This window comes from Mobula birostris, chromosome 11 (assembly GCF_030028105.1).
Source record: "Mobula birostris isolate sMobBir1 chromosome 11, sMobBir1.hap1, whole genome shotgun sequence".
NCBI classification, from domain to species: domain Eukaryota; kingdom Metazoa; phylum Chordata; class Chondrichthyes; order Myliobatiformes; family Myliobatidae; genus Mobula; species Mobula birostris.
In genome coordinates, this window is record NC_092380.1 from 12,995,548 (window position 1) to 13,017,044 (window position 21,497).

The 21,497-nt window shown below is 45.6% G+C and overlaps 1 protein-coding gene across 7 annotated transcripts in view; it reads right to left on the reverse strand.

The window, feature by feature from the left end:
- Nucleotides 1-4,360: 4,360 nt before the first annotated feature.
- Nucleotides 4,361-21,497, reverse strand: part of LOC140204832 (sodium-dependent neutral amino acid transporter B(0)AT2-like) — a 49,277-nt gene continuing 32,140 nt past the window's right edge. For 6 of the 7 annotated variants that reach the window (XM_072271672.1, XM_072271669.1, XM_072271671.1 and 3 more), the window contains 6 exons: nt 17,455-17,696; nt 16,840-17,020; nt 15,402-15,603; nt 13,943-14,102; nt 12,716-12,878; nt 4,361-9,299 (listed from right to left, as the gene is read on the reverse strand). In XM_072271672.1, coding sequence (XP_072127773.1) covers nt 8,937-9,299; nt 12,716-12,878; nt 13,943-14,102; nt 15,402-15,603; nt 16,840-17,020; nt 17,455-17,696 — 1,311 coding nt within the window. In that variant the 3' untranslated portion in view covers nt 4,361-8,936. The remainder of the gene's footprint in view (nt 9,300-12,715; nt 12,879-13,942; nt 14,103-15,401; nt 15,604-16,839; nt 17,021-17,454; nt 17,697-21,497) is intronic. The other variant, XM_072271676.1, reaches the window with a different exon arrangement.

Genomic DNA, 21,497 nt, shown 5'->3' on the forward strand with positions numbered 1-21,497 from the left:
CTAAAACAAGAGAAAATCTGCAGATGTTGGAAATCCGAGCAGCGCACGCAAAATGCTGGAGGAACTCAGCAGGCCAGGCAGCATCTGTGGAAAGGGTTTCGGCCCGAAATGTCGACTGTACTTTTTTTTCCATAGTTGCTGCCTGGCCTTCTGAGTTCCTCCAGCATTTTGTGTGTGTCTTTGAAGTTTCTTGTGGCTATAGGCCTCCTGGTGTGTGTTCTGTCTGCACTGTCCCGCATAGCGAACACAACATATTGAGGATCAGCTTTTTAGAATATGAGAGGGCTGTTCAAGATAACAGTCACAGTCTGAGCTACACCCTCCACCCCCACGGCGGGCAGCACTGGAGAAATCACCTGGAAGGTGTGTCACAGTTAATAGGGGGAGGGGCTTGTGTTTTGGGCGCACACCTAGTTAAATAGATGTTTATCGCTTGTTTACTATTGTTGTGTAACTTGGACAGATTTTGCAAGCGCATGAAGTGCTCAGTGCTGTAGTTTCTATAATTTGGGCGATTTGGATGAGTGCTTGCTGGACTTGCATGTGAATAAACAGTTGCCGTACATGCCCGCAATTAGCGCCTGCCATTTCACTCACTGAACCGGCGAGTCTAGTTCTGTACGGCGCCGTTACACTGGCGTGATGCCGGAACGTGAGGCAACTCTTGCAGGTAGCCCCCAGTACATCCTTGGGTGTGCAGGGTGTTAATGCAAATGTCGCATTTCACTGAGCGATTTGATATGCACGTGATAAATAAATTTGAATTGCATAGTTTGTCTTTTGTATATTGGTTGATTGTTAGTCTTTGTAGGCGTATGTATAGATTTTTTTAAATCATAAAATTCTATAGTTTTTTTTCCTGTAAATGCCTACAAGGACCTGAGTCTCAGGGTGGTCTGTGGTGACGTATGTGGTCTTTGATAGTAAATTTCCTTCGAAAAGTGCCCTTCTTTCTGAGTTCTGTTGATTGTAGCTCGTGTGCCTTCCTTGGGGAGGGGGATATTCAATGTACTCTTGGAGAAGGTTCGCTGCAGTCTCCCGCGCAGCCAAGTGTTGGTGGAGAAGTAGAAAGAACTGGCTGGCAAACTCTCTATCTTGGCTCCAAAGATTAAAAATACATTTATTATCAAAATATGCGTGTAGTATACAACCCTGAGATTCATCTTCCCACAGACAGCCACGGAACTAGTTCAAAGAAAAATATCAACCTCCACCCCCGCGCAAAAAAAAACAAATCGCGCAAATGGCAACAAAAAAGAGCGAAAAATACAGAATATAAAGCACAAAATCGAAAGGACGGAGGCATATTTAGTTCAGCTCTGTGTACGTTATCTGCAGGCCACTCTGATTCAAAATCGTCCAAAACAGCAAATAAAAAGTGTGCGACTGGAAACCAGGAACACATCATACAGAGCCCAATCCACAAACCGCATCGATTAAGCCGTGCCCAAGACCCAGAACTCTAGAACCAACTTCCAACAGCATTGAGGGAGAGAGAGAGATCGTCACACGCAGATACCTTCACCTGGAGGAGGAGTCTCTCGAATTGATCGCCCGTACCCTTCCTGTGCCTTTGCAGATTCTGTGCTTGTAACACCACCTGGTGTAGATCAAAGGCCATTCAAAGTTGGATCTCATCCTGTCACTTACCCGGGGGGGGGGGGGGGAGAAGAGGAGAGGGTCCTTGTACTGGCACGTTAGCAACCAGCTGTTGGAGGATGGGCGATTCTAGGAGTTCTCAGTCGATTCGGGAGGAGGCAGGGGGAGGCTTTCCCTCCTATTGTCTGTGGTGAAACATGGACAGGACTCACACCTGTCTCTTCGACCAGGAGTACAAAATGGAGATGTCTGAGCTGTAGGAGTCCAATATCGAGGGCTTTGAGGGGGAAGGTGCTCGAGTAGGTGTCCTGCCTGGGTCAGGCTGCTGAGGAGCTGGCCGTGGAGCAGATGTTCGGGGAGAGAGAGAGAGAGGAAGGGTGCGCTGCCGCTGGAGAGGTCCGAACGTGTGAATGTGAAGGGGTTCAGGGGCATGGGGCGATTCCAGCTGAGCTGACCTCTTGCTCTGTCAGCTTTGCCTGCCTGATCCAGGCCCTGCAACCCTCTCCAGGAGCAGGTCCTACCCAACATGGACCATCTCTCAGACAAGCCCTTCCTGCCCTTCTACTGTTCCTACGTGGGCTGTTACTGCACACACTCTGGCCCCCTCTCCTGCATTTGCTGTACAGACAAGCCTTGGCAGCCTGTTCCGCCTTCTGGCAGAGGGGAGTCCTCGCACTCCGCAATGGAAGTCCAGCGGAGGAGAGTGTTGCACAGTGCAGCATTGTGCAACAGGCTTTGAAGTTGGACTCCCGGGCTCCTTCCATTTCTGCAAGTCCACATTCCATGCAAGTATTGAACGAGAAGAGGCTGCAGCCCTGTCTGAAGGGGTTTCTCCTCATGTTCTGGTTGTTCTTTGGCCCAACTCTCCTCAACTTTTGGCACCTTCACTCGGTTCTTGCACCAATCGTCACAACCCTAATCACTAATTTAGCAACACTGTGATCACTTGGTGTGGTGGAGATACATCTCTACCAAAGGAGGTGTAAGGTGCTCCTTCCCTCTGCTAGCCTGCAGGTCACTCTTGCGCAAATTTTAGCACCTGCTTAGCAACCCTCCCCCCGCCCCTCCACCACCAAATGTGAAGCTATGGGAGCAGATGGTGGATGGTCGTATGAGCAGCTGGTGCATATCACAAGTCCTGGCTATACGACCGCTGACACCAGGCAATCTCTGAAGACTACTGATAATGGCTGGAGACCCTGCCCGGAAGGCAGCAATGCACTTCTGTATTGCCAAAAACAATCATGGTCAAAGACCATAATTGCCTATGTCATACAATAAGGCACATAATGATAGACCTCACCTGGTTCGAGCATATTGATGCAACTATGAGGAAGGCAAGACAGCAGCTATATTTCATTAGGAGTTTGAGGTTTGGTATGTCACCTAAAACACTCGCAAACTTCTACAGATGTATCGTGGACAGCATTCTAACTGGCTGTATCACTGTCTGGCATGGGGGCGGGCGCTGCTGCACGGGATTGAAGTAAACTGCAGAAGATGGAACTTCATGGGTAATAGCCTCTTCAGTCTCCAGGCCATCTTCAAGGAGCGATGCCACAAAAGGGCAGTGTGCATCATTAAGGGGACACCCGTCGCCTAGGACGGGCCCTCTCCTCAACGACCAATTACCTGGCACTGTGGGAGGAAACCGGAGCACTCAGAGGAAACCCACGCAGTCCGCAGTCACAGGCACCTGACAGACAGCGGCAGGAATTGAACCCGGGTCGCCTGCAGTGTAAAGCGTTGTGCTAACCACTACGACACCGCGCCGAGTTCACTACTTGTGTTTTAGCAAGGAATTAAATTGAAATGATATGACATGACTTGAATAGTTCAACAGAACTAGGACGCTGTTAAGAACATTCCTGAAGGTTCTGTACATTTCACAATTAATTCTGAATTTGCTTTCGAGGACTATTGTACGAGAGGCATTTCTGAGTCAGGGTCTGGAGAAATTGGACCAAGGGAACACGGGAAAACGATTCTGTGGGAGGGGCAGCGATGAGAAAGTATTAATTCAAATTCTTGCTCCAGCAAACATGTTCACGGTATTCTGTGCTATGCCCTGACATATTTCCATCTCTCTCCTGGGCACCTCTCTGGGCAGCAGGGAGGGAAGGAAACATGGCCGCATCAAGGGAGCAATATGCAGCGTTGAGGGACTGCATTGCCGCCAGTAGGGGAGCATCAAGGAGAACGGCGTCAGGGTCAATGCAGAGATCCTGGCATCGATACCAGACAAAGTTACCCATGTGAACGTGCAATTTCTCATGTGATTGTTCGAATGACATAACTGACACCTAGTTATTCGCTTCATGCTGTTTGACATGAGAGTTTATATTGTCCATTGTCATGTTCAGTAAGGACCGGCTGAGCCGAATGGACTATTTCTGTGCTGTACGGCGCCATGATCTAAGTAATGTTAAACCTTTACTTAAAATTAACACATGATGAAATTTGTTTTAATTACAGGCATCGGATTATTGTGCATAATTCCACACTGTTGCATTCCTAGAAAGGAAGTCCAGATCGTGACATTTCCTAACACAGCCACATCTGTGCAGACAGGTACTACATCTAAAAAAGTAAGTTGATAAAATTAAATTTGCATTTATTTTTTCACCCCATATTAATTCAATGAGTGAATTTTACTTTGTATCTCAAATTTTTAGAAAGTGATGTGTTTTCTGTCAGAATTGATTTCCCTAATGCAAATGACTGTAATGCAGGGGATCAAGTGTACAAAATAAATCTCAACTTGTCTGTTTGCACACATTTTATTTTTCATGAAGCACTGTTCAAAAATACCAAGATTTTTTTTAAATGAAAGGGGTCAGTCAGGTAACGGAGAATACAAAGATTGTCTGTCTCATTAATAATTACTTTTAGTAGTTACCAGCTTCTCACATTAACTATATAATAGCCTGAATCCTTTAACACTGGGTGATAAATAAGGGTCTGTTCTTTGAACTTCAAAGACAGAATTGCATCCACGTGGGGAAATGGACAAGCATGGGTCCACACACGCGTATATACTGTACAAACATCTACACATGCACATCACATACACAAGCACACTAACTACAGCATACACCCACAATTTGATTCGGTCAGAATGAATATGGTACAATCCTTGCAGCTATTCGTTATGTCATAATAAGCCAATTAAAAAAAAATCAATGATTTGGGCGTTCCAATATCCTGGAGAAATGAAGTCACATGACCAAATGAAGTCAACAAGCACGATACACACAAAATGCTGGAGGAAGCCGGCAGGTCAGGCAGTATCGATGGAGAGAAACACACCTTGCCTTCACCTGGTTTCATTTACTTGCCTCCTCCACCCCCTCCCTCACCTTATTCTGTGGCCTTCCTTTCCAGTCACGATGAAGGGCCTCAGCCCAAAATGTTCCTCCATAGATGCTGCCTGACTTGCTGAGTTCCTCCAGCAATTTGTGTGCGTTGCTCACAATTTCCAGCATCTGCAGAATCCCTTGCATCTAGGAAGTCAATAAGACCCGGAACCTCACCCACCCAAACCACAAGTGTTGGGTCTTTATCCCTTCAGGCTGGGTGGTGGATGAGGAGAACGCTGCCCCAGTTGTCCTACATTACTGGAGGATCTCGAGGGAAAGACCCGTCCTGCAGAAAGATCAGTATCAGTCTGCAGTTCAGTGTTACTAGCATGCGTCAGCACTCTGCTTCTCTTTCTAGTAGCCCTTTGTTTCATGGCTGTGACATTGCTCCTGGTTACACACCACTGGCATTATTGTAAGCCACTGTCAGTTTAGAATTGTGCTCACACTGCAGAGTTAAGTTGTAGAAACTTACACTGGCTTCATGGTATGGAGATCTCAAACACTGTAGAGACACAATGTAGAAGCCTATGATCCTCTGCTGACTACTGTGTCGGGTTCTAGACACGTGTACGAACGTGTAAATGTGGAGATCTAGAATCAAGAACAGATTGTACAGTTCCATGCATGCTAGAACCATGTGCAGTCTACACAGTACAAATATCCAGAGTTGTTTAGAGTACAGGAGAGCTCCAGAATCACAGCAACTGTGCACCATGTCGAAATCTAAAACAGTGCCAACTCCTCAGGGCATTGTAAGGTACAGAGATCCAGAACAACGCACCAACTAAAACTACAGAGATGGAGTTTAAGGACGATGTGCTGATCATGACAAATGAAGATCGTAAACTATACGCAAACATTACAGTAAAAAGATCTAGTACCATTGTCGTTGGTATATTACTCTGATCTAGACTTTACAGATTTCACCATACAATGACCATATTGCAAGGAGCTTTAAAAGTATGATCCAAATTCGCTGCATAGATCTAGAACCATACACCAACTGGACAGGATAGCTCCTAGAATTGTGTATTGAAGGCACAGTCCAAAAATTGACTGCATGATGTAGAGGTCACGAATCCCAGGACAGCAGAGAATCGAGAGCCTGATTTTGGTTCAGAAAGAGGTAATACCCAGGAAAGGTGATATATCAGAGGTCCGGTAGAAAAAATTTAGAAAGTCACAGATCAGGAAGGATTTGTTAATGGAAATGTATTTAATGAGCATGAATCAATGGTGGATGAGGACAAGATGTTTGATGTAGTCTATATACAATCAGTGCCCATTTTATTAGGTACAGGAGTGAAACCTGGTGCGGTCTTCTGCTGTAGTCCATTCACTTCATGGTTTGATGTGTTGTGTGTTCAGATATGCTCTTCTGCTCACCCGCTCTAACAAGTGGTTATTTGAGTGAGTTTTGCCTTCCTGTCAGCTTGAACCAGTCTGGACATTCTCCTCCAACCTCTCTCACTGACAAGACGTTTTCAGCCACAGAAGTGTCATTCACTTAACATTTTTTGTTTTTCATACCATTCCCTATTAACTCTTGAGAGTGTTGTGCATGAAAATCCTAGGAGATCAGCAGTTTTTGACATACTTAAGCCACCTCGTCTGTCACCAACAATCATTCCAGTCAAAGTCACTTAGATCACATTTCTTCCCCTTTCTGATGTTTGGTCTAAATAACAACTGAACCTCTTGACCACTCTTCAGGTTTTTATGAATTGAGTTGCTGCCACATGACTGGCTGATTAGACGTTTGCATTAATGAGGTATACAGGCAATCTAATAAAGTGGCCACTGAGCGTATATGTTTGCACATTTTTTGACAAGGACTTGCAGTGAAAACCCATGGGATTGAAAGTGGAGTGGCAAATTTAATCCAAAATTGGATCAGATGCAGAACAGAGAGGGCACTTATTGACAGGTATTTCTGTGATTGGAAAGTTGTTCTATTGGGACAGATACTTGGTCCCTTGCATTTATAATACAAAATCATATACATTTCAATACAGAGGGTCTGATAAAGATGTTTATGGATGATTCAAAAATAGGCTCCAGGGTTTAGATTGCAAAAGGACATTGAAGGCCCAGTGAGTTGGGCAAAAACGCGTCAGATGAATTAGAGAAGTGCAAGGTGATGCATGGGGGTGGGGGGAGGTGGTGAGTTAAAACAAGACACGGTGTGGATAGGCAAAAGGACCCCACAGGATTTATCCTCTAATCCATAAAACAGAGGTGCTGAAAAAGGCACCCGGAACGCTTTACTCTGATATATAATAGCAGGCTGGCTACCCTAGAACAGGGGTATACAACACTAGTTAGTGTGAGCACTGTACACCGGGTACAGGAAAGATGTGATTGACAGGAGTTGATGCAATGGAGATTTACGACCAAGTTGCTCAAAGCTGGAAAATGCTTCGCCATGAGGCTGGATATGATGGGATTGCTTCCTTGAGAACAATGGAAGCTAGGAGGAGATATGTAAAATTATGAGGTGCCTATAAGAGTAAATAGTAAGGACCCTTTTCCCTCGTCAGAGGGGTAAAAAAAAAGCATATGTTTAGTCACTGCTGGAAGCCAAGGTATTGTATGTTTTTCAATCCAGAGGGTGGAAAGAATCTGACACTCGCTGATGGAAAGTATGGTAGAGACAGAAACCCTTGTGGTATTTTCGAAATGTAATTGAAATGGGTATGACCAAGCGCCAGAAGGTACAGTTGCGGTCCGGGTAGCTATTTTTTGGCTGGCACAGACACGACAGGCTGAATAGCCTTCTACTGCATTGTGAACTGTACAGTACCGAGCTGTAGAAACACTGCACTGGAGATCCAAAACACTGAGATCATTTGCATGGTGGATATCTTGAACCAGTTGCCACAGGAAGTGGTTGAAACAGGTACACAATAATGATGTTTAAAAGACAGTATGCGGATAGGAAAGGTTGAGAGGGATACAGCCCAAATGGGACTGACTTGGCTAGTATGGATGAGATAGGCCGAATGGCCCATTTCTGTGCTCTATAATCCTATGATCTGTAGAAATCTAGAACTAGGCACCAACTGTGTAGTACAGATATACAGTAATATGTAGTTTGCATAGAATCGAGATTTAGAACCACAGGCCAAATGCACAAAGTGAAGAACCAGACTAACGTGGAACAGATCCAGAATCCTGCACTGAATGAAGTGTTTGGGGATTTAAAACTGTACACCAGTGTACATGTGGACATTTAGTCATTTGACTGCACTGCAGAAATTTAGAAATGTACAAGTGCAGAGAATAGAGTTTTATATCCACTCATAAACTGCCCAGAATACAGATTTATACTTTGCATTGACTGCATCGTACAAACCCAGAGGTACATGCATTGCAAGATCCCAAAAGCTTGCCAATCATTTCTTGTCTCCTGTTTCTCTTCTGTGGGAGACTCCACAACAGCTCATCCCCAATGTTGTGTTTTTAAAAAATGTTGAATTCGAGTGTCATAACGAAATGAGATCCATTCTCATGCATTACATTGGCTCATATCTCCCCACCCGCACGCCCCACTCCTCATTCTCATACCCCACCCTACCCCACACCCCAGCTCCAAAACCAATGGTCAATATTGTTTTCAAAGATTTAGTTCCTTTTGGAAACTCACTCTTTCTTGCTCCATGCTTCTTTTTCTACATAATTGGTTCTTTTTCTCATCCAAAATATAAATTAGTTTCTTTAGGATGTTGCTAAGGTGAAACTTTAGTACAGGCTGCGCCCATCATATGGTAACCATGTCTGCTTAGGGTGGATGTTTGTAAGGGGCAGAGAGACAGAATGTCCTGCTAACGCGGACAATCGCCTCCAAACCAAATCAGATTGACAAGAAAACGCCCCCACCCAGATCATCGGATGACAGTGTTAACATTTTTTTTTTGCACCATGTATTTTGTAGAAAGGCCTGAAGTGTCCAAAAAAGAACAAGCTCCACGGGAGCTACAGCTTCAAATCCATTTCAGGATTTTTCTCCTGCGACACGTTGTCCATTTCGAACACATCCTCTTCTCCTTCCTCGTCTGAGAGCAGCTCAGACCGCTCCATACCTCCCTCTTCGGTGTCGACTTTCAGGTAGCCGTTTGGCCCCACGGCCTCATCGCCATTCTCGTTCAGGGGGAAGGAAGCCTCGTCGCCTGCATTAGCCTCGATGTAGGCGCACTCGGAGTAGTCCGAGCGACTGCTCTGTCTGTCCAGCAGCTTTCGCCGGAGGTACAGGACAGGAATGGGCAGGGAGGCAACAATAATCAGGGTGATCATCATAGCTAATGCCCAGCCCGGGTACTCCACCAATACTTCCTCTGCCTGAAAACACAAAAGGTTAAAAAGGTTGGTGGTACTGTGTACCGTGCTGAAGGCTGTCGTAAGTTAAGATGTTTGACTGATAAGGACGCAGGGCTGGGCTGGAAAGTGGCGGGTGGTGCTTAAACCGGAACAGAGTCAAGTGATACACTGTTGGAAGGTTGAACTTGGAGGCAGAGTACAAGGTCAATGGCAGCATTATGAGCAAGTGTGGAGGATAAAGGGATCTTGGGGTCCACATCCACAGATGCCTCAAAGTTGCCATGCAAGTTGATCGGGTGATTAGGAAGGCATATGGTGTGTTGGTCTTCATTAGACAGAGGATTGGGTTCAACAGCAGCAAGGAAATGTTAGTCCATACTTGAGATATTGTGGACCAACCAGGGGATCTTCAAGAGGGAAAGCCTCTGAAAGGCAGTGTCTGTTATTAAGGATCCTTATCACCCAGGACATCATTGCTACCATCAGCGAGGAGGTACAGGAGCCTGAATGCACAGACTCAATGATTCAGGAACAGCTTTTTCCCCTCTGCCATCAGATTTCGAATGGAGATTGAACCCACGAACATTATTTCAATACTCTTTTTTTTGCATGTCTTATTTAACTTTTTACTAGCATACCAAAACTATGAGGGTAAATGCAAGCAGGCTTTTTCCACTGACTTTGGGGTGGGACTACACCCAGAGGTTGTGAGTTAAGGGTGAAAGGCAAGAAGTTTAAGGAGAAGCTTCTTCACTCAGAGGGTTGTGAGAGTGTGGAATGAGCTGCCAGCAGAAGTGGTTCATGCGAGCTCAATTTCAATGTTTAAGAGAAGTTTGGACAGGTACCTGGATGGTAGGGGTACGGAAGCTATGGTTCTGGTGCTGGTTGATGGGAGTAGGCAGTTCAAATGGTTTTGGCAGGGACTAGATGGGCCGAAGGGCATGTTTTTGTGCTGTGCTTCTCTATGACTAATACATATATGTTTACAGTAATTCAGAGTTTTATTATGTATTGCTGTTGCATAACAACAAATTTAACAATATATGCCAGTGATATTAAACCTGATTCTAATTGTGTTCAGTTCTGGTCATCATTATAGAAAGGATGTTGAAGCATTAGAGAGGGTGCAAAGGAGGTTTACCAGGATGCTGCAGTAGGGTTGAACGAGGTGGGGATTTTTCCTTGAAGCGGAGGAGGATGACAGGTGACCTGATAGAGGCGCATAAAATGATAAGAGGCATAAATAGAGTGGACTGCCAGCACTTTCGTTCCTCAGGGCTAATTTTAAGGGGATTGGAGGAACGTATAGGGGGGACGTCAGAGGTGGTGTTTCTATTTTACACGGCGTTGGTAAGTGAGTGGAACACACTGTTGGCCGGTGGTGGCAGAGGCAGAGGCATTAGGGACGCATGATAGGCACATAGATGAAAGCAAAATGGAAACTATGTGGGAGGGAAGGGTTAGATTAATCTTGGAGTACAGGTCAGCACAACGTCTTGCTGTCCTGTTCTATGTTCTAAAAAAAATTACAGATATTTAGAATTAGAAATGAAGCAATAATGCTCAGGAGGTCAGGCATCAACTGTGGAGATAGAAACTGTTAACATTGCAGGCTAGTGACCTTTACACCGCAGATGAATAACTATCAAGTTGATGAAAGGTCAAATTTATATCCGAAGCTGGGCTGAATGCAGCCCCAACCGGCACTGGGACGTTTCAGTCCTGAAGGAGGGTCTCGCCCCAAGTGGTTGACTGTTTGTTCATTTCCATAGATGCTGCCTGGCCTGCTGAGTTGCTGAGTTTTGTGTATGTGTGTTGCTTGGATTTCCAGAACCTGCAGACTTTCTCGTGACTGGGATATTTCTAATGTCCACAACTAGAGTGGAGAGGGCACAGATCTCCCTGACTAGTGTCATGGTCAGACATGCTGAGGTCCTCTGTATCACGTTGCAGTAAGGCGTAGAGGGTGTTCAGCTACATCTCTGTGGGATGAGCTGATAGGTGAGTGTTAGAGGGACACTGTTGTAATTTGTCGTGAATTTCCTAAATATCCTGGCTGCTTTCACTGGTTTTCTTCAATAATATAGGGATATTTTTAGAACATAGTGTTGTATAGAACAGGAGTCTATTTTATAACATGGTGTCTGTCTGTGCCAACCATGATGCCAATTTAAACTGCACATCCGCCTGTGCATAGTCTATGTCCTTCTATTCCCTGCCAATGCCTTTTAATCATCTCTACCGTGTCTTCCACCCCTGCCCCTGGCAGCATATTCCTCCCCAACCACTCACCTGGCTTCACCTGTCCACAGCCAGCTTGGACTCCTTCCCCTCCACCCCCCACCTTCTTCCCCCTTCCTTTCTAGTCTTTCTCGACCTGAAACATCCTCAGTTTATTCCTCTCCATAGATGCTGCCTGACCTGCTGAGTTCACCCAACATTTTGTGTTACTCTGGATTTTCAGCATCTCTTGTGTTTATGCGTTTCAGGTATCTACCACGCTGTGTGGGGAAAAAAAACTTACCACATAAACCTTTTTCAACTTTCCTCCTCCTACTTTAATGTTCTCTAGTTTTTGACTTTTAACACCCCCAAGGAAAATAAAACACTATATGCCCATCTACGCCTCTCATAATTTTATATCGTTCTTCTATCAGAACTCCAGAGAAAACAATCCAACTTCTTATAATATCCTGGCGAACCTCTTCTGCACTATTTCCAAAGCCTCCACATCCTTCCTGTAATAAACTATCCAGAACAGCACACAATACTCCAAATGTTGCCGGATTAGACTTTCATACAGTTGCCATACGACTGTTTTTTATAGCTTAATATTTCAAATGATGAAGGAAAGTTTGCCTCACGTCTTCTTCACTACCCTACTTTCAGGAAGCTATGGACTTGCACCATGACAATCTTTAACCTTTTCATTGCCACTTTGTGCCTGGGGGTTTTTGTTTGGTGGCGGGAATGAAGTTTGTGCATCTTAGAGAAAGATGGAGAACAGCAGCTCGCAAGCTGGGGTCCACGGACCCCTTGCATAAAAAGGTTGGGAACCCCTGAAACAAAGAAAGATTCAGCACAGAAATAAGCCATTGGGCCCACTGAGTCCATGCCGACCATTCACACAAGAGAACTGCAATCCGGAGCAAGACACTCTATTGGAGGAACCATCCTGATGTTCAGCCTGAAACATTGATAATTTCTCCCCGCACCTCCACCCCAACAGATGCTGCTTATCCTGCTAAGTTCCTCCAGTGGATTCACAAGAGATTCTGCGGATGCTGGAAATCTTGAGCAAAACACACACAAATGGCGGAGAAACTTAGCAAGTCGGGCAGCACCCTATGGAGGGAAATGAACAGAACAAGGTTTGGGCCAAGACCCTTCCTCAGGAGTCCTGCCCACCTAATAAAGTAGTAACAGAGTGCCCTTACCTTGGTTTCATTCCACGCTCGGTACGTTGGGTGCTTGATGCACATATGGATTAGGCTGGCAAGGAGCAGAGCCACCATAACAATAGGGCAGATAAATTTCCACAAGTACTTGTACAGGAAGAATGGCCGGTCACCAATCATTTCCCGGATATCATTAATAAACCTACAATGACAGTAACTCCAGTTACAGTTGATCCATATTTCCCCACAAGTGGTGTATTTGGCCCAGTACATCACAGGTAAAGCCTTCCCAACCACTGCGCACATCTACATCAAACGTTGTCATAGGAAAGCAGCATCCATCATCAGAGATCCTCACCACCCAGGTCATGCTCTTTTCTTGTTGCTGCCATCAGGTAGAAGGTACAAGTGCCTCAGGACTCAACCTACACCACGAGGGGGAGGAAGGGGGGATGGGGGAGGAAAGGGGGGAGAGGGTGAGGAGAGGGTAGGGAGGGGGAGGAAAGGGGGTAGATGGGAGGAAAGGAGGAGAAGGTGAGGAGAGGGGGTAGAGGGGAGGAAAGGGGGTAGAGGGGAGGAAAGGGGGAAGAGGGGAGAAAGGGGGAAGAGGGGAGGAAAGGGGGAAGAGGGGAGGAAAGGGGGTAGAGGGTGAGGAAAGGGGGTAGAGGGTGAGGAAAGGGGGTAGAGGGGTGGAAAGGGGGAAAGGAGGGAGGAAAGGGGAGAGGGGAGGAAAGGGGGTAGAGGGGGAGGAAAGGTGGGGAGAGGGGAGGAGAAGGGGTAGAGGGGTAGAGGGGAGGAAAGGGGGTAGAGGGGAGGAAAGGGGATAGAGGGGAGGAAAGGGGATAGAGGGGAGGAAAGGGGATAGAGGGGTGGAAAGGGGATAGAGGGGTGGAAAGGGGATAGAGGGGTGGAAAGGGGGTAGAGGGGTAGAAAGTGGGGAGGGGGAGGAAAGGGGGGAGGGGAGGAAAGGGGGGAGAAAGGGGGGAGAGGAGGAAAGGGGGAGAGGGGAGGAAAGGGGGAGAGGGGAGGAAAGGGGGAGAGGGGAGGAAAGGGGGAGAGGGGAGGAAAATGGGGAGAGGGGAGGAAAGGGGGGAGAGGGGAGGAAAGGGGAGAGAGGGGTGGAGTCTCATTGGAATAACATCCAACAATCTATAAAAACTTCCACTAATGCTGGATTTATGGAGTTTTACTGATAACAGAAAACATGGGTGTGGACAGGGAGAGGGGTGTTGGGAAAAGAACAGAGAGTTGTAAACCAGAGCTTACTTGTCAGCTCCATAGATCCAGGCAACTGCCATCAGCTCAAACAGTACGACGATAATCAGAGGCAACGTTGCAGAGTAGTCATCAAACATGGTGACAAAGTAATTCCCCGACCGCTGTGTAAAGAGTAGTCCAGTGATAAACCCCAGGATACAACAGAACACTGGAATAAAAAGAAGAGCAAGGAATGAGGCAGTGAGGGACGCCGGGAGGAGGTGGGACAGGAGGTTTGTACTGGTCCCTGGGAAGCGACGAGGTGGGGATGCAGGATCCTAGGTGAGGTGGAATGGCAGGGGTGGGCTGGACCCAGAGAAGCGGTGAGGCCGAAGGGCAAGTCCCAGGGTGGGGGGTTGGGGGGCAACAGACCCCAGAGAAAGGAGAGATAGGGGGTGTTGGGGGCCGACTGGATCCTGGGAGGTGGCGAAGCAAGAGTGCGTGTCCTGGGAAGAGGTGAGACGGGTCCTGTCAGACCTGGGGTATAGGTGAGATGCTGGCGGTGGGGGGGGGGGGGGGTGATTGTGGGTGGTGACAAGATCCCGGGAAGAGGCTTTGATTTTATAAATCAAAGTATTGAGTATAAGAGTTGGAATGTTATGGTGAGGTTGTATAAGGCATTGGTGAGGCTGAATTTGGAGTATTGTGTGCAGTTTTAGTCACCAGGTTACAGGAAGGATATCAATAAGGTTGAAAGAGTGCAGAGAAGGTTTACAAGGATGTTGCCGGGACTTGAGAAACTGAGTTACAGAGAAAGGTTGAATAGGTTAGGACTTTATTCCCTGGAGCGTAGAAGAATGAGGGGAGATTTGATAGAGGTATATAAAATTATGATAGGTATAGATAGAGTGAATGCAAGCAGGCTTTTTCCACTGAGGCAAGGGGAGAAAAAAACCAGAGGACATGGGTTAAGGGTGAAGGGGGAAAAGTTTAAAGGGAACATTGCGGGGGCTTCTCCACACACAGAGTGGTGGGAGTATGGAATGAGCTGCCAGACAAGGTGGTAAATATGTTTTTTTTTAACATTTAAGAATAAATTGGACAGATACATGGATGGGAGGTGTATGGAGGGATATGGTCCGTGTGCAGGTCAGTGGGACCAGGCAGAAAATGGTTCGGCACAGCCTAGAAGGGCCAAAAGGCCTATTTCTGTACTGTAGTTATTTTATGGTTTCTTTCAAGGGGATAGCAGAATGAACTATCTGAAGAACTACAGAACGTGGTGGATTTGGGGCCCCTAATCGTCTCCTCCTACCTTACAGCCAAGTGCAAAAGCAGGACAGAAGGAAACCTCTGTTTGTGGTTTACCACAGGTAGATGTTAAATTAGTTTCCATTTGTAGAGGGTGCAGGGTGCAGTGTCAGTGCGCCTACAGATGTTACGATGGGCTTGGATCAAGATGCAACAGTGGGTTTAGTGACTATCCAGTCACAGGGCGCTGGCCAGCTTTGACTGCACTATGCTTTACCTGTGAAGAGTGACTTCCTCCGGGACAGCAAGGGGAAGTTGTCAAGGAGTGGGGTGAGAATTCCCTGCATGTTTCCGAACATTGTGCTCAGTCCCAAGTTCAGCAGCATCAGGAAGAACAGGAGAGACCAAAATGGCGATGCAGGAAAATGCGTGATGGCTTCGGTGAAAGCAATGAAGGCAAGTCCTGTACCCTCAGCGCCCTGGTGAATAGAGGGAAGCAATTCTTCGCTCAGAGCAGAACAGGCAAAAATCAAGATTCAAGATTGTTCTCCTTTACCCTCGTGTGTAATGAACAAAGTGATTGTTACTCCAGATGCAAATAAAAAATACAATAAACTGAAAGAACACAATAAAATACAAAAAAACACAATAAATGTAAAAGCAATCTTATAAAACACAATATGTAATTAACTGTTTGAGTGTAGCCGCACATACATAAGATTAGTATATAAAGCATTTCATCGTACATATATAAGGTGACACTACGTGCAGGAACATCTCTATACAAGGTGACTCCGATAGGAAATGATAAAGTGACATAGTAACTTTTAGCAAGAGGATCTCTCCTACAGAACTGTGCAAATATCTTGGGCATAGATATATATTGCTAGAGTGCCTAAAACTTGTGCACAGTACTGTAGTAATTTTATGTGTTGCACTTTAATGCTGCCACAAAAAATAAGATGATAAATTTCATGACATATGTGAGTGATGATAAACCTGATTCTGATACGGGGCTCCATTGTGGACTGAGAGTGGGAAGGGGGCAGGGAGAGGAGAATCATGGCTGGGAAAGGGGGAGGGAGAGGGGAGGGAGCAGGAAGCACCAGAGAGACATTCTGTAATGATCAATAAGCCAATTGTTTGGAATCAAATGATCTTGCCTGGTGTCTCAGGTCTGTAGCCTTGCCACCCCCCACCCTAGCCCTGGCACTTCTTCTCTGCCACCTCCCCCCACATCTCTCCTGCGGCGCTCCACCCTCGCCATTCCCAACATCCTTTTCTCCCGCTAGACTTACAAACTCGCTCCCCGCTCCACGTTGACAAATACAGTACTGTGCAAAAGTCTTCGGTACCCTAGCTATATAAATGTGTCAAAGACTTGTGCACAGTACTGTAGGTCGCAGCAGGGCATATGAAAACACAGTAGGTCAATGACTGTGTCAGTGTGGGCATGAGGTGTGGAGTGGAAGTCTAAAGTGACAGTACATAGGGGTTGAAGGGTGCTGAGGGGCTGTGGAGAGAAGTGCCTGATGTGTATGTATGTGGATGGGGTGGATGAATGGATGGAAGTGTAGATCAACCTGACTGCTTTTGAGTCTAGGCACCTAAAACAGTAGTCTATCACAACTCAATTCTTCTTATTCCTGTCCATTGGTGACTCACCTTCCAGACTAATTCCCACTTTCTAATCTTAGCCAAGTTGGCTGACTTACCTTCTGCATTTCTTGTCTGAGGTCACACTGCTCCACACCATAACGGACCAGCTCCGGTTCCCAAGAGTTAAACCACTTGCTGTATTGCTCGTGCGATGCCGTTGAGAAGTTTAAAGACTCGGGGATCAAACTTCTGTTCAAAAAGCCACTGTTAATCAGATCTGTCACCAGAAGGGTGTTCCTGAAACACAGCACAATCAACTGATGAACAACTCCACCATGAAGCCAGCTCGTGAATCACATCAGCCAGCCTGACACAGGTTCAAGTCAAGGGGGGAAGGATTTAGTCTGTGGTCCTCACTAGTGTTTGCCTCTCCTGGAAGTGGTTCATTACCTACAACCAAACAGGAATTACACTTCTAATCCCATTAACACCCCCACACACAATTCACTTTTAAACCACAGATAACCTACTTACCCAAACCTCTCAAGAGGAACTCAGCAGGCCAGGCAGCATCTACAGAAAAGAGTAAACAGTCCACATCTCGGCCTGAAATATTGACTGTTTTACTCTTTTCCATAGATGCTGCCCGTTCTGCTGAGTTCCTCCAGCATTTTGTGGGGGGGGGGGGGGAGGGTGTTGCCATTTTATATGCCAGCTCTCATGCCTTGTACCTTTGTAAGCATTTCTGAGTGAGGACGTTTGCTCGGAAGCCCAGCACAGCGAAGACAACCAGCGTGGCAAAGACGGATGTGAAAAAGTTGATGAAGGAGACGAGATAGGCATCAAAATGGCAATTATTGGTGTAGGGATTGTAGCTGGAATAAGCAATGACACTGCCAAAGCCCAGACCCAGGGCGAAGAAGACTTGCGTTGCAGCCTGGCGCCACACTTGTGTGTCCACCAAAATTTCAATCTGCAAAAGATGCAAATAATCTGAAGTCAGGAGACCGAAACGATTTAGAAATGTCCAGCAACTCTACAAGTGAAGATTGAAGTACAGAATCGGCTAATCTTTAATGTTTAAATTAAATTTATTAGACTATCATTTAAATTTATTAGTGAGATACAGGCTCCTTGGGTTCATACGTGGAAGTTGTGGCAAGGTGAGGGCTAAGACAAAGTTCTAGCAAGGATAGCTTACAGATAGTGTGCAGTCAGCCAGGCAAGAAAGGGCTTTGAAATAGAGCCATTAGGATTACTGAGACAAGATAAGGATGTAATCCAAGGATTCTAGGGTGACACTTAATATTGGTCAGTTACTTTACTAGTTCTGAAGTATTATTGGCCTTTAACGTGTAAATTCTATTGGTTAATAACACCTGTAATACCATAGTGTGATTGGGGATTGATCATGCAAATCAGGAATTGAACGTACACAGTTACAAATTGGTCAGTATTATTTATTTTCTAGTTATTTATTATTATTGTTGTTTCTTTCGTATTTGTAGTTTGTCTTCACTTGCACAATGGCCCTCCGTCTTTGTGTGTTTTCTTTGATTCTATTGTAATTTTGTTCTACTGCAATACTCTCTGGGTAGTATATGGTGACATATACAGTGGGTACTCTGATAATAAATTTAGTTTGAACTTTGAACTGTATTCAACTAGTTGATTCTGTATAAAAACTGCATTTCTTTGTTCAAACTTCAGAACAGTGTGCTGACAGGGGCCATGCTGTTCTCCTTGTGCACAACTAACTAAAGTGTGGTTGAGGGACAAGTGTGAGGCCAGTTAATTGGCAATAACACATAGTCCATCAACCACTCACCTACCCTCAGTCCATTTTATTCTGCTGAACTTTCCACTGGCCCTCCTGATTTGACCCTTAACCGCACACTTACAATGGCCAATTTACCTACCAACCTGGATGACTTTGGGATGGTGGAGTAAATCCGAACGCCCTGAGGAAATCATGTAGTCCAGGGAGAATGCGTAAGGGAGCACAGCAGTACACTCTGCCACCTTTAGCCAAAATTCCATCCAGCCAGAGCAGTTTGACAACTGATGTGAAATGGCCACCTATGCAACAAGAAATTGAGTGCAGTCTCCCACTCTTCAGAAATGGAATTATCCTAACAAGAGACAGAGCAAATCTCTTCTATAATGCCCCATTATTGAAAGGTCTATATAGAGTGGACGGGGGAAGATGTTCCCAATAGTGGGAGAGTCTAGGACCAGAGGGCACAGTCTCAGAACAGAAGGATGCCCCTTTAGGACAGACATGAGGAGGAATTTCTTTAGCATGAGGGTGGTAAGTCAGTGGAATTCATTGCCACAGACGGCTGTGGAGGCCAAATCATTGGATATATAGTAGATTCCGGTTAATAGGGGCACATCGGGACCAGCACATTTTCCAATTAGCCAAAGTTTCATGGAAATAGTTATAAACGCATAAAAAAGCCAAACTACCATTTAACTGAGTAACAAATTAGGTTTTTAACGAAATGCAGAACAAATTAGAACACTATCAATACTACTACAGTACTATAAAACTGTATTAGTTTCTATTTATTATTGACAGGGGAATTTACCCAGTGGATCTGTAAGATGATTGTTGATACCTTCAAATTCAAAGTAAAATTTATAATTATCGAGTACATACATGCCATCACCTACAACCGAGATTCTTTTACCGCGAGCATACTTAGCAAATCTATAGAACGGTAACTGTAAACAGGATCAATGAATAAATTGTACAAATACAAATATAAATAAATAGCAATAAATGAGAGAATGAAATAACAAGATAAAGAGTCCTTAAAGTGAGACCATCGGTTGTGGGAACACCAGAAATAGAATGAGTGTAGTTATCGCCTTCTGTTCAAGAGCCTGATGGTTGAGGGGTAGTAACTGTTCCTGAACCTGGTGGTGCGAGTCCTGAGGCTCTTGTACCTTCTACCTGATGTGCAGTGAGAAAAGAGCACGGCCTGGGTGGTGCATCTTTGATGATGGATGCTGCTTTTCCACAGCACCGTTTCATGTAGATGTGCTCAATGGTTGGGGGGGGGGGCGGGCTTTACTTGTGATGTACTGGGCCGAACCCACTACCCTTTGTAGGATTTTCTGCTCAAAGGCAGTGGTGTTCCCATACCAGGCCATAATACAGCCAGTCAGCACACTTTCCACCACACATCTATAGAGGTTTGCCAAAGTTTTTGATGACATGCCAAATCTCCACGGATTCTTGAGGAAGTAGAGGAACTGTTGGCCTTTCTTTGAAAATATATTTATATGATGGGTCCAGAACAGGTCCTCTGACATAGTGACATCCAGGAATTTAAAGTTACTGACCGTCTCCACCTGATCCTCTGATGAGTACTGGCTCATGGACCTCTGTTTTCCCTCTCCTGAAGTCTACAATCAGTTCCCTGGTCTTGCTGACATTGAGTAAGAGGTTGTTATATTGACACCACTCAGCCAAATTTTTAATCTCCTTCCTGTCTGCTGATTCAACACCACCTTTGATACAGCCCATAACAGTGGTGTCGTCAGCAAACTTGTATATGGTGTTGGAGCTGTACTTAGCCACACAGTCATAGGTGTAAAGTGAGTAGAGCAGGGGCTAAGCACACATCCTGTGCTGATGGAGATTGCAGAGATGATGTTTTTGCCAATCCAAACCGACTGGGTTCTGCAACTGAGGAAATCCAGGATCCAAATGCACAAAGGGGCAATGAGGCCCAGATCTTGGAGTTTACTGATTAGTTTTCAGGGGATGATGGTACTAAATGCTGAGCTGTAACTGATAAAGAGCATCCTGATGTATGCATCTTTGTTGTCCAGATGTTCCGGGGTTGTGTGAAGAGCCAATGAGATGGCATCTGCTCTAGACCTGTTGCTTTGGTAGGCAAATTGGAGCAGATCCAAGTCGCCACTCAGACAGGAGCGGATATGCTTCAACACCAGCCTCTCAAAACGCTCCATCACTGTGGATGTAAGTGCCACTGAGTGATAGTCATTGAGGCAGGTTACCGTGCTCTTCTTGGGGATCAGTATGATTGAAGCCTGCTTGAAGCTGGTGGATACCATACACTGCCGGAGCGAGAGTTGAAGATGTCCGTGAACACACCAGCCAGTTGATCAGCACAGGTCTTCAGTACAGGCCAGGTACTCTGTCTGGAATGGATGCTTTCCTTGGATTCGCTCTCTTGAAGGCACGTCATCTTCAAATACTGAGACCAAAGGATCACAGGGAGACATGGAGTGTGCAATTGTTCCTCCTTGTCCTGGTGGTCAAAGCGAGCATAGAAGGCATTGAGCTCATCTGGAAGCGAAGCTCTGCTGTCCCCTATATCACAAGGTTTAACTTTGTAGGAGGTTATGGCATTCAAACCCCACCACAGCTGTCTAGCATCCATTGTTGATTCCAGTCTAATTTGAATCTCCACCGCCCTTGTGATGGCTTTCTGGAGATCATACCTGTACCTCTTGTAGTTCATAGCTTGTTAATGTAGTGAAATAGTTTCATTTTCACTCCCAGCCATTTCTGAGATTACCAAGCCTGAATGTTGGAAACCGCAGTGAGCAAAACAGTTCTGAATTGTCTTACTGCTTATTACTCGCCAACTATCAGCGACAAAAATCATTGCTTTTTGAATACAGGCTCACATAATTGACACTACTTCAAAATGGTTCGCTCTAAGCACAGTGGAATGTCTAACGCCCACACAAGTGCACACGTCTGATGCTAGTTAGAGACTGTTCAGCAAAAGTC